The 13,616-nt window shown below is 48.1% G+C and overlaps 1 protein-coding gene across 2 annotated transcripts in view; it reads left to right on the plus strand.

Annotated features, from left to right (window-relative positions):
* The window catches only part of COL24A1 (collagen type XXIV alpha 1 chain), a 481,357-nt gene that overhangs the window by 332,537 nt on the left and 135,204 nt on the right, over nt 1-13,616 (plus strand). For both annotated transcript variants that reach the window (XM_029063711.2, XM_029063709.2), the window contains exons 36-37: nt 2,162-2,215; nt 2,460-2,567. In XM_029063711.2, coding sequence (XP_028919544.1) covers nt 2,162-2,215; nt 2,460-2,567 — 162 coding nt within the window. The remainder of the gene's footprint in view (nt 1-2,161; nt 2,216-2,459; nt 2,568-13,616) is intronic.

Consider the following 13,616-nt stretch of genomic DNA (forward strand, 5'->3'; position numbering starts at 1 on the left):
CATCATTTTGTTGGTAATGTAGCCTGAGGCAGTACATAATACACATCCTAGTTGTAGCAATAGGTATTTAAATTATAACTGTTTCATTTGCATTGTTTTTCTCTGCAGCCACGACTATTAAATTCCAGTGGGCTGTGTAGAATTTCTTCATTTTCTAGTTCCCTTTGCCCCATTTTCTAGTATCCCCATTAAACTCATTCGATTAAGCCATAAATTCGAGACAGGCCATATCCATTTAGGATTATGCTTAGGTGCCAACTTTTCTATTTGAGGGCAAGGGGGATTTGGGGATAGGGCTTAGGGCTGAGGTTTCTGAGGGACAGGACGCAGAGAGGGAGACAGAATCGAAGAGGAGAGTGACCCACTGGGAATCCACTGAGGGCAGAGAAAGTTCCCAGCTGGCTCCAGACTCCCCCAGGGGTCCTAACTTGCCCCCGTCTAGTGAAGGAGAAAAGAGCCCTCAAGCCACAGACTTTGAAGGGAGACAGAGCAGCTCTTGCCTTATTCCTGAAATCCTCCGGGCCTTGGAACCCAGGGGACCATATTCCCCAATCGATAGTATTTACTGAGTGCTTACTGTGTGTAAAGCACTGTCCTAAGCGCTTGGGAGAGTGCCATACAACAGAGTAGCTGCCCACGGCAAGCTTCCAACCAATCCATCAATGGCATTTAATGAGCAGTTACTTTGTGAAGAGCACTGTATTAAGCTCTTAGGAGAGTGCAGTACAACAGGGTTGGTAAGCACGTTCCCTGCCCACAAAGAGCTTCCAATCAACCAGTCAATCGGCGGTATTTATTGAGTGCTTCCTGCACGTCTAGCACTGTACTGAGCACTTAGGAGAATACCAGAGTTGGTAGACATCTTCCCCGCCTACAAAGAGCTTACAGTCTAAAGGATGAAATCTGTTCATTCCCATTTCAAGCTGCAGATACTTCTCCTACCCCGATCTCTCCTTCTTTTCCCAAATTCCAATTAGATTGTCAAAACTGGTGCCCTCCCACATCCTGCCAGTGGCTACTGGTTCAGACTACTGGCTGAACCACACACTCCAGGAGGATGAAAAGGAAGCAGCGTGGCTCAGTGGAAAAGAGCCTGGGCTTCGGAGTCAGAGGTCATGAGTTCGACTCCCGGCTCTGCCACTTGTCAGCTGTGTGACTGTGGGCAAGTCACTTCACTTCTCTGTGCCTCAGTTACCTCACCTGGAAAATGGGGATTAACTGTGGGCCTCACGTGGGACAACATGATTACCCTGTATCTCCCCCAGCACTTAGAACAGTGCTCTTCACATAGTAAGCGCTTAACAAATACCAACATTATTATTAAGAGAAGCAGCATGGCTCAGTGGAAAGAGCCCAGGCTTTGGAGTCAGAGGTCATGGGTTCGACTCCAGGCTCTGCCACTTGTCAGCTGGGTGACTGTGGGCAAGTCATTTCACTTCTCTGTGCCTCAGTTACATCATCTGGAAAATGGGGATGAAGACTGTGAGCCCCCTGTGGGACAACCTGATTCCCCTGTGTCTACCCCAGCGCTTAGAACAGTGCTCTGCACATAGTAAGCGCTTAACAAATACCAACATTATTATTATTATGAAAGACAGACAGACTGTGTTACTGGATACATTGTTCCTCATAGCTCTGTGCACAAAGGCTTCTTCGATTCAGTCGTTTACCGTCTCCACTCCCTGCCTCTGCTGTCTTTCTCTGGACTCATAAAAAGTGGGCCTGAGGACCCTTATTGAATTCTCTACTGCATTAATGCGTTAAGCTAAAATAATCAAACTTTATGGAGAATAGTAATGAATCACGTGAACACGGACCCAGGTAGATCCGCAGCAGTGCCGGGAGCTACAAAACAAGCATTACATCACCTTTAATTGTTCGAAATGACATCATTCTTCTGGGAATCCACTGGGTTTGGAGTTTGCAGTGTTCTCACTCCTGAGACATAGTGTAGCGCAGTTGAGACAAATAAAAGTTTTCTCACCGCAGCATAAAATGTGTCTGAACGCAGTGGATTTAAACTGAAGCTACTCGAATCTGCCAAATTCTTCCTCCCCGCACACTCCTTGGAGCGGGAACTGTGCACCAAATGAAAACCATGTCCCTAAAGAGATTGCAGATCAGCTTCTTGTATTATTAATGATTTCTTCCCCTAAATTAGGGTGAACCGGGAGCAGCAGGGGAAGATGGTCATCAAGGGAAAGACGGATCTAAGGTAGTTTGCCCTTTACATATTTAGCAAATATATATATATATAAAATTTTGTTTCAAGGCGCGATTCTATCTGCTGAAGCATAACATCTATTTTCCATGTGCACTGAATGTAATTAGTCGTGCCCGCTGATGAAATGAAATTGAGTAAAGGAAAAACGTTCCTGAATACTTCCATAATGCATTGTGGGGCCAAGGGTCAATTTTTACTTTCTTTAGTGACGATTTCCTCTTCTCTTGGGTTGCAGGGGAATGCAGGAGACAGAGGGCCTCCTGGAGAAGATGGAGACAAAGGAGAGATGGGAATTCCAGGGATCTCGGGACCAACGGGTGGACCTGGCATAATAGGCCTCCCAGTGAGTAAAGTTAAACGTCAACTAAAGCAGTTTTGAATCTGGACACAAGTGCCCCTTCTGCCTTAGACTGGACTTGTACACCAGTGCATTTTGAGCGCCGGGCCCCGTGGCCTGCCCAGGGAGCCTGGATGGGTCCGACCACGTGCGGGAGACAGAGAGGAGGACAATCAATCAATCATATCTATTGAGAGAAGCAGCATGGCATAGTGGCTAGAGCACAGGCTTGGGAGTCAGAAGGTCATGGGTGGTAGCCCCAGGTCCGCCACTTGTCTGCTGGGTGACTTTGGGCAAGTCTTTTAACTTGTCTGGGCCTCGGTTACGTCATCTGTCAGATGGGGATTGACACTGTGAGCCCCACGTGGGACAAGGCACTGGGTCCAACCCGAATGGCTCGTAACCACCCCAGTGCTTAGTACAGTGCCTGGCACATAATAAGCACTCAACAAATACCATAATTCTTCTTCTTGTCTGCTGTGTGACCTTGGGCAAGTCACTTCTCTTCTCTGGGCCTCAGTTCCCTCATCTGTAAAATGGGCATTAAGGCTGTGAGCGCTATGTGGGACAGAAACTACGTCCAACCTGATTATCTTGTATCTACCCAAGCACTTAGAGTAGTACATAGTAAGTGCTTAATAGATACCATTATTATGACCATTATCATTGATGTTATTATTATTCATTCACTCGTATTCACTGAGTCCGAACTGTGTGCAGAGCACTCAGTACGTGCTTGGGAGAGTACAATATAACAATAAGCAGACACATTTTCTGACCGATACAAGATTATTAAGCGCCGACTGTGTGCAGAGCACTGTACTAAGAGCTTGAGAGAGTACAACACAAGAGAATTTGGTAGTCACATTCCCTGCCCAGAGCAACTGGAAAAGCTCAGTAACTAGTGGCAGTCTGGCAAGGGGGAAGAGAGAAAGAGAGGGAGAGCAAGTGCGTGAGCCTAAGAGTACATGGCAGGGTAGTTTTATTTTTAGTTTTTTAATGGTATTCATTAAACTCTATGTGCCAGGCATTGTACTAAGCTCTGGGACAGATTCAAGATAATCAGGTTGAACATAGTCTCTGTCCCACATAGGACTCACGGTCTAAGTTGGAGGGAGGAGGATTCGACCCGATTTTACGGATGAGGAAACTGAGGTACGGAGAGCAATAATGATAATCGTGGTATTTGTTAAGCGCTACCAAGTGCCAGGCACTGTTCTAAAGTGCCGGGGTAGATACAAGATGAGAGACGTGAAGTGACTTGCCCAAGGTTACACAGCAGACAAGTGGCACAGCCGGGACTGGAACCAAGATCTCGGGCCTGTGCTCTTTCCATCAGGCCCCGCTGCTTCCCAGGTAAAGGGAGGTTTGGTCATCCCCCAAAGTGACGGCTCCATTCTCCAGACCAGGGGCACTGAAGGTGGGGAAGCTGCCATTTTCTGGCTTCCCCTTCCCTTCCACCATCCTTCAGCACTCTCCTCCCCAAAATGGGGTGTTGAAGGAGTTAAGCCATGTTCTACCTTTTTCTTCCTCCTCCTCTTCTCCTCCTCCCTGGGGTCAAGGGTCTAGGCAGCGTGGAAACAGTCAGATTTGTTTGTCACTTGATCGAGGCTGAAAGCTCACCGTGGACAGGGAATGTGTCTACTAACTCTGCTGTGTTGGACTCTCCCAAATACAGTGCTTTGCACCAAGTAAGTGCTCAATAAATATGATTGATCGATTGATTGAAGAGAGACTGGAGGGGACCTAGAATGAAGTTTGAGCACCTAGTTACTCAAAAGGTGTGAGGAATAGGAAGCGGCATGGACCAGGGAATATGGGAGTCAGAGGATCTGGGTTCTAATCCCAACGCCACCCACTTGCCTTCTGTGACGTTGGGCAATTCACTTCACATCTCTATGTCTCAGTTTCCTCAACTGTTAAACGAGGATTCAATACCTGTTCTCTCCTACTTAGACTATGAACCCCAGGGACTGTATCTGGCCTGTTTAGCTTGACAGTGTTGAAACATAATAAGGGTTTAACAAATGCCATAAAAAAAGGGAATAGGAGGAAAGGCAACTGAAGGAAAGGTAATGGATGGAAGCTCTCTTAACCATCACCATCTTCTGCTCTTCTCTGGTCCTGCCAAGAACCCCATAGATTGAATGATTTGGAGAAGCAGAGTGGGAGTAATTGTGATGACCCTGACAGAGAGACGAGGAGAGAGATACAGAGACAGAGAACGAAATAATAATTGTGGTATTTGTTAAGTATTCATTCATTCAATAGTATTCATGGAGCGCTTACTATGTGCAGAGCACTGTACTAAGCACTTGGAATGTATCATTCGGCAACAGATAGAGACCATCCCTGCCCAATAGTGGGCTCACAGTCTAAACGGGGGAGACAGACAGCAAAGCGAAACCGAACAAAACAAAACAAGCAGTCCGGTGCAGACATCATCAAAATAAATAAAATCATAGAGATGTACACATCATTAACAAAATAAATAGAGTAATAAAAAATATATACAAATATGCCCAGTGTTGAAGGGAGGGGGAGGGGGAAGAGCAGAGGGTGGAAGGGGGGCAATGGAGAGGGGAGGAGGAGCAAAGGGAAAGGGGGGCTCAGTCTGGGAAGGCCTCCTGGAGGAGGTGAGCTCTCAGCAGGGCTTTGAAGAGGGGAAGAGAGGTAGTTTGACAGATGTGAGGAGGAAGGGCATTCCAGGTCAGTGGTAGGATGTGGGCCAGGGGTCGACGGCGGGACAGGAGCCATCAGGGGACAGTGAGGAGTTGAGCGGCCGAGGAGCGGGGCGTACGGGGTAGGCAGTAGAAAGAGAGAAGGGAGGTGAGGTAGGAGGAGGCAAGGTCAGGAGAAGCAGCCCGGGCTTGGGAGTCAGAAGGCACGGGTTCTAATCCCACCTCCACCGCTTGTCAGCTGTGTGACTTTGGGCAAGTCACTTCACTTCTCTGGACCTCAGTTACCTCATCTGTAAAATGGGGATGAAGACTGTGAGCCCCACATGGGACAATGTGATTACCTTGTATCACCCTAGTGCTTAGAAAAGTGCTTGGCACATAGTAAGCGCTTAACAAATGTCATGATTATTATTATTATTAAGGTGATGGAGAGCTTTGAAGCCAAGAGTGATGAGTTTTTGTTTCATGCGAAGGTTGATAGTCAACCACTAGAGGTTTTTGAGGAGGGGAGTGACGTGCCCAGAACGTTTCTGCGGGAAGATGATCCGGGCAGCGGAATGAAGAATAGACTGGAGTGGGGAGAGACAGGAGGAAGGGAGATCACAGAGAAGGCTGACACAGTAATCCAGTCGGGATATTATGAGAGCTTGTACCAGCACGGTAGCAGTTTGGAAGGAGAGGAGAGGGCGGATCTTGGCGATATTGTGAAGGTGAGACCGGCAGGTGTCGGTGACGGATTGGATGTGTGGGGTGAATGAGAGAGCAGAGTCAAGGATGACACCGAGGTTGGGGACCTGTGAGACGGGAAGGATGGTCGTGCCGTCCATAGTGATGGGGAAGTCAGGGAGAGGACAAGGTCTGGGAGGGAAGATAAGGAGCTCAGTTTTAGACATGTTGAGTTTTCGGTGGCGGGCAGACATCCACGTGGAGACGTCCCGGAGGCAGGAGGAGATACGAGCCTGGAGGGAGGAGGAGAGAACAGGGGAGGAGATGTAGATTTGGGTGTCATCTGCGTAGAGATGATAGTTGAAGCCGTGGGAGAGAATGAGCTCACCAAGGGAGTGAGTGTAGATGGAGAACAGAAGAGGGCCAAGAACTGATCCTTGAGGAACCCCTACAGATAGTGGATGGGAGGGGGAGGAAGAGCCCGCGAAGGAGATCGAGAATGAACGGCCAGAGAGATAAGAGGAGAACTGGGAGAGGACGGAGTCCGTGAAGCCAAGGTGAGATAAAATGTGCAGGAGGAGGGGATGGTCGACAGTGTCAAAGGCAGATGAGAGGTCGAGGAGGATTAGGATCGAGTAGGAGCCATTGGATTTGGCAAGAAGGAGGTCACGGGTGACCTTTGAGAGAGCAGTCTCTCAAAGTGGAGTGGAGGGGACGGAAGCCAGATCGGAGGGGGTCCGGGAGAGAGTCGGAGTTGAGGAATTCAAGGCAGCGAGTGTAGACGACTCGCTCTAGGAGTTCGGAAAGGAAGGGTAGGAGGGAGATAGGGCGATAACTGGAAGGGGAAGTGGGGTCAAGAAAGGGTTTTTTTAGGATCAGGGAGACATGGGCAGATGTGCTGGGGTAGATACAAGATAATCAGATCTTATATGAGGATCACAGTCTACATCAGAGAGGGAACAGATACTGAATCCCATTTTGCAGATGAGAGAACTGGTGGTCAGACAAGTTAAACAACTTGCCCAAGGTCACAGAACAGATATGTGAAAGAGTGGAGATTGGAACCCAGGTCCTCTGACTCTCAGGCCTGTGCTCTTTCCACTAGGCCACACTGCTTCCCTGAAAGACAAACCCATCAGTGTTCTTTGTCCATATCCCGCTGTGTCCCATTATCCTTATCTTAGCCTCATCCTTTACCACATTCCCTTTCCTTGATTCATTTAATCATATTTATTGAGCGCTTACTGTGGCAGAGCACTATACTAAGAGTTTGGAAGAGTACACTATAACAGACACATTCCCTGCCCACAATGAGCTTACAGTCTAGAGGGGAAGCCAGACATTAATATTAATGAATAGATAAATTAATAATAATAATTAGGGTATTTGTTAAGCCCTTCCTGTGTGCCAGGCACTGTACTAAACACTAAGGTGGATACAAGCAAATTGGATTGGACACAGTCCCTATCCCACGTGGGGCTCCCAGGCTCGATCCCCATTTTACAGATGAGGTAACTGAGGCACCGAGAAGTGAAGTGACTTGCCCGAGGTCACACAGCAGACGAGCAGCGGAGCCAGAATAAGAACCCGTGACCTTCTGATTCCCAGGGCAGTGCTCGATCCGTGATGCCATGCTGCTTCTTTTCATATAATTACAGATATGTACGTAAAGGCTGTGGGGCTGGGAGGAGGGGATGAATAAAGGGAGCAAGTCAGGGTCAACCAGAAGAGAGTGAAAGAAAAGGAAAAGAGGAAAAGAAAAAAAAAGAAAAAGAGAGAGAGAGAGAAGTGACTCCCCATTGGGGGGTCCCCAGAGGAAAAGAAAAGAGAAAATGAGAGTTAGACACTGTTTGTGAAAATAATGCTGCAGTGAACAGAGATGGGTTGGAAACATTGACAGTGATTTAATGGGCCCTGATACAGGTAATATCTCCCTGAGTATCCTGAGTAACCTGGAGCAGTTCACAGTATTGTCGAAATTGGCGTAATCCAGTCAGGAGATAAACTGACAGTCAAGTAAGGTCTCTGGGAGTTTCAATAAGGCTTCGAAGGAGGGGAGAGTAATTGTCCGTCGGCAATGAGGAGGGAGGGAGTTCCGGGCCCGAGGCAGGGCATGGGTGAGAGAGTGGTGGTGAGATAGAGGAGTTGGAGATACAGCGAATGGGTTGGCATTAGAGGAGCGAAGTGTACGGGCTGAACTGTAGTAGGAGAGTAGCAAGGTGAGGTGGGAGTGGGCAAGGGGATTGCGTGCTTTAAAGTCGATGGTAAGGAGTTTCTGTTTGATGAGGAGGTGGATGGGCAACCCCTGGAGGATCTTTAGGAGTGGGGAAACGTGGCCTGACCATTGTTGTAGAAAAATAATCCGGGGAGCAGAATGAAATTACCCGTGAACTATGAGGAGGTTGCTGGGAAATGCCAGCTCTGCCCCTTCACTGGGCTGCCAGAGTCAGCTCGATCGATCCATCAGTGGTATTTATCAAGCTCTTACCGTGTGCAGAGCACGGCACTAAATATTTAGGAGAGTACAGTTCAGTAGAGTAGGTAGACAAGATCCCTGCCTTCAGGGAGCTTTCTCAGGTGAGGTGAGGGACACGTGACAGGATGTTCTTTCCAGTTCCCATTGTACTTCCTCACAGCCTCAAGAAGTCCAGGGTGTGGAAGCTGTGGTTTTCCCACAACTTTCCCACAGCTCAGGGCATGCAACATTCATTCATTCATGCCTGTTGTATGCTCAGCGCAATACTAAGCGCTTGAGAGAGTGCAATGTACCAATAAACAGACACATTCCTTGCCCACAATGAGCTTATTGTCTAGAAGGGAAGACAGACAATGAGACCGTAAGCCCGTCAAAGGGCAGGGACCGTCTCTATCTGTTACCGATTTGTCCATTCCAAGCGCTTAGTACGGTGCTCTGCACATAGTAAGCGCTCAATAAATGCTATTGAATGAATGAATAAATAAATATATTACAGATTAAGTGCTGGGGGGCCGGGAGGGGGGATGAACAAAGTGAGCAAGTCAGGGTGACGCAGAAGGGGGAGGGAGAAGAGGAAAGCAGGCCTAGCAGCCAAGATGGGAATTCCCTGAAGCCCCTCAAGGCCAGAACATCCAGAAGCCCATTGGGTAGGCGTGTCTGAGCACGTGGCTCTGACTGGAAGCTCGTTGTGGGCAGGAATATGTCTGTCTGTTGTTACATTGTACTCTCCCAAGTGCTTAGTACAGTGCTTTGCCCACAGGAAGAGCTCAGAAAATACGATTGAATGAATGAATGTTGATTGGGGCGTGCTGCCACCGGGATCTGCCCCTTCACAGGTTTGTGGTGTTTGGGATCCAACCCCCCTCACCCTTCTATGCTTAACACCCATCTCGATGTCCCGGTACAATCACATGAGTGATTTTTTTTTTCTTTCATTCCTCTGGTTGCTCTTTTGGCTGCAATTTGCTACGCCCCTGGGCTCATGAAGTCAATAAAAATACCATGGGGTTTTTTGTTTGTTTTTATTTGATTTGATTGTTTTAAGGGAAGGTTGTCTCGAGCCAGGGAACTGTTGCTTAATCGAGGAGCGAAAAACCGGACTTTCTTTACGCGTCTTCTGGACCTTCCAGTGAAGACACAATGTGTTCTGTTTCACAGCCTTATAGACAAAAGTGTTAATGAGAGATGTACTTCTGATAGAGCTGCAGGCTGGAGTGAAGTCGGGAGCCTGCAGAACATCAACGTAGGGAAGCATCGTGGCTCAGTGGAGAAGAGCCTCGGCTTGGGAGTCAGAGGTCACGGGTTCGAATCCCGGCTCTTCCACTTGTCAGCTGTGTGACTGTGGGCAAGTCACTTCACTTCTCTGTGCCTCAGTTACCTCATCTGTAAAATGGGGATGAAGACTGTGAGCCTCACGTGGGACAACCTGATGACCCTGTATCTCCCCCAGCGCTTAGAGCAGTGCTCTGCACATAGTAAGCGCTTAGCGAATCCCAGTATTATTATTATTATTATCAAGGCAAAGCTTCCACACTGCCCTACGATTCTCAGTGTGGCTTTAGAGAGCTCTTTATGGAAGGAAGAAAGGCAGGATAATGCAGAAGAAAGGCAGGATAATGCAGCTTGGTGCCTCTTTCAGCTTTGGGTCTTTCTGCTTAAATGAGCAGTGCTAGTTTGAAATTGAATGTTCCTCACCAAAAAATTTTCTCCTTGCCTACTGTCCATCAGTTCTTTCTGAAGAACTTATCTCCCTAGGCCTTAAAACCTAAAAGGCCATCTCGGACTAAGCCCTCTCTTCCTCTTCTCTCACTCCTTTCTGCATCACCCTGACATGCTCTCTTCATTCACATCCCCTTGATTCTATTTATCGTGATTAAGTCGTCTTGTTTTTGTCCGTCCGTCTCCCCCGATTAGACTGTAAGCCCGTCAGTGGGCAGGGATTGTCTCTATCTGTTGCCGCATTGTACATTCCAAGCACTTAATAAAGTGCTCTGCACATAGTAAGCGCTCAATAAATACTAAAATGGTGGTATTTGTTCAGCGCTTACTATGTGCAAAGCACTGTTCTAAGCGCTGGTGGATACAAGGAGATCAGGTTGTCCCACGTGGGGCTCACAGTTTTTTAATCCCCATTTTACAGATGAGGTAACTGAGGCACAGAGAAGTTAAGTGACTTGCCTAAAGTCACACAGCTGGCAAGCGCCAGAGCTGGGATTCGAACCCACGAACTCTGACTCCCAAGCCCGGGCTCTTTCCACCGTGCCACGCCGCTTCTCTGTTGAATGAATGAATTCATCCCCTTGCCAGCCCCATAGCTATGAGCCCAAGGGCATAGCAGATTACAGCCAAAAGAGCGACCAGAGGAATGAAAGAAAAGAAAATTATTTCCGATACTGTACCGGCCCCGTTTCTGTCATTTATTCATTGATATCAATATCTGTCTCCCCGGCTAGGCTGTAAGCTTACTGTGAGCAGGGAACGTGTCTGTTTATTGTTACATGGTACTCTCCCAAGCACTTACTACAGTGCTCTTCACAAAGTAAGCACTCAATAAATATGATTGCTGATTCACTGACTTTATAGACAAGGTGCTGTAGGAACAGTTATTTGCCTCTGTTCAAATGAGGTGAAGAGAGAAAACAACTACTTTTATGAGACTGAAAATTTGGTTTTCCAAGGGAGATTTTTGAGTCTCCCTTAAGAATCCATGATCGTTAAGTCCTTTTATTGAGTCAGATCAGTGGTCTCTTTTAGCCCAGATTTGGATCCCCCCAAAGGGCAGTAAGATCCTTGGAAGAGCAGTGTGATTGTTGCCCTCTTTGATATGTAACTCATTATCTTGGTGTAGCCCACTTATCAACTCGAACCATTTCCCCTCCATCTCTAGGAATCCGTCGTCCACCTCTTGTCCGTAAGTGTATTCCAACCCTTCTTATACATGCTGACATTTTTGACCTGCACAACCTTCTGTGGTAACAAATTCCACCTTCATCACCTGTTGTGTGAAAAAGTGTTGCTTTATATTCGTTTCCCCTTTCAAGCTTCGATGGGTGACCCTTAGTTCTCATGTCATCAGAGTCAGTGAGCAACAGTTCCATGCTCCCCGTGTCCGCACCCTTCATGATTTTGCTACCTGCAATCATGTCCCAGTCCCCAGACTTCACCTTTCCACACTGTGAATAATAATGATTGTCTTTGTTAAGCAGTTACTATGTGCCAAGCACTGTTCTAAGCACTGGGGTAGATACAAGATAATCAGGTTGTCCATTCATTCGTTCAGTCGTATTTATTGAGCGCTTACTGTGTGCAGAGCGCTGTACTATGCGCTTGGAATGTACAATTCGGCAACAGATAGAGACAATCCCTGCCCAACAAAGGGCTCCCAGTCTAAACGGGGGAGAAAGACAGCAAAACAAAACTCACTGTCTTAATTCCCATTTTATAGTTATGGTGACAGGCACAGAGAATTCGTTCATTCAGTAGTAAATCGACAACAGATAGAGGCAGTCCCTGCCCTTTGACGGGCTTACGGTCTAATCGGGGGAGACGGGCAGACGAGAACGATGGCGATAAATAGAGTCGAGGGGAAGAGCGTCTCGTAAAAACAATGGCAAATAAATAGAATCAGGGTGATGTACATCTCATTAGACAAAATAAACAGGGTGATGAAGATATAGAGAGTCGAGCGGACGAGTACAGTGCTGAGGGGGTGGGACGGGAGAGGGGGAGGAGGAGAGGGAAAGGGGGGAGAAGAGGGATTAGCCATGGAGAGGTGAAGCGGGTGGGTAGAGGGAGCAGAGGGAAAAAGGGGGGAGCTCAGTCTGGGAAGGCCTCTCAGAGGAGGTGAGCTTTATGTAAAGATTTGAAGAGGGGAAGAGAATCAGATCGTCGGAGGTGAGGAGGGAAGGCGTTCCGGGACCGCGGGAGGACGCGGCCCGGGGGTCGACGGCGGGATAGGAGAGAACGGGGGACGGCGAGGAGGTGGGCGGCGGAGGAGCGGAGCGTGCGGGGTGGGCGGTAGAAAGAGAGAAGGGAGGAGAGGTAGAAAGGGGCGAGGTGATGGACAGCCTCGAAGCCTAGGGTGAGAAGTTTTTGTTTCGTGCGGAGGTCGATAGGCAACCACTGGAGGTGTTTTAAGAAGGGGGGGTGACATGCCCAGAGTGTTTCTGCAGGAAGATGAGCCGGGCAGCAGAGTGTAGAATAGACTGGAGCGGGGCGAGAGAGGAGGGAGGGAGATCAGAGAGAAAGGAAGGGGGATCAGAGAGAATTACGTGACTCGCCCAAAATCACAGAGCAGACAAGTGGCGGATTCAGGATCAGAACCCACGACCTCTAACTCCCAAGCCCGTGCCCTTGCCACTTGGCCACACAAATCTGTCTCCCCCTTGGACTGTAAGCTCTATATGGGTAGGGATCGTGTCTACCGGCCCTGTTGTACTGTAGCTTCCCAAGCGTTTACTACAGTGCTCTGTCCAATGTAAGCTGTCAACTCATTCAATCAATAGTATTTATTGAACGCTTACTGTGTGCAGAGCACTATACTAAGTGCTTGGAATGTACAGTTCGGCAACAGAGACAATCCCTGCCCAACAACGGGCTCACAGTCTAAAAAGGGGAGACAGACAACAAAACAAAACAAGTAGTCGGGCATCAGTACCATCAAGATAAATAGAATCATAGATATATACACATCATGAGTAAAATAAATGGAGTAATAAATAAACAGCGTGGCTCAGTGGAAAGAGCACGAGTTTGGGAGTCACAAGTCATGAGTTCTAATCCCAGCTCCACCGCTTGTCATCTGTTTGACTTTGGGCAAGTCGCGTAACTTCTCTGTGCCTCAGTTCCCTCATCTGTAAAATGGGGATTAAGATTATGAGCCCCACGTGGACAACTTGATCACCCTGCATCACCCCCTCCAGTGCTTAGAACAGTGCTTTGCACATCGTAGGTGCTTAACAAATGCCATCGTTATTATATATACAGATATGCACAAGTGCTGTGGGAAGGGGAAGGGGGGAGAGCAGAGGGAGGAAGTAGGGGGAATGGGGAGGAGAGGAGGGACAGAGGGAAAGGGAAGGCTCAGTCTGGGAAGGCCTCCTGGAGGAGGTGAGCTCCCGATAGGGCTTCAATAAATAGCATCGATTGATTGGGTAGGTCTGGTCGCCAAACCACTTCTTCCCAGATGTATTATCTGACGTCGAATGATTCACATACAGATACAAGGCCCGT

The sequence above is a fragment of the Ornithorhynchus anatinus genome, chromosome 4, assembly GCF_004115215.2.
Source record: "Ornithorhynchus anatinus isolate Pmale09 chromosome 4, mOrnAna1.pri.v4, whole genome shotgun sequence".
In the NCBI taxonomy this organism is placed as follows: Eukaryota; Metazoa; Chordata; class Mammalia; order Monotremata; family Ornithorhynchidae; genus Ornithorhynchus; species Ornithorhynchus anatinus.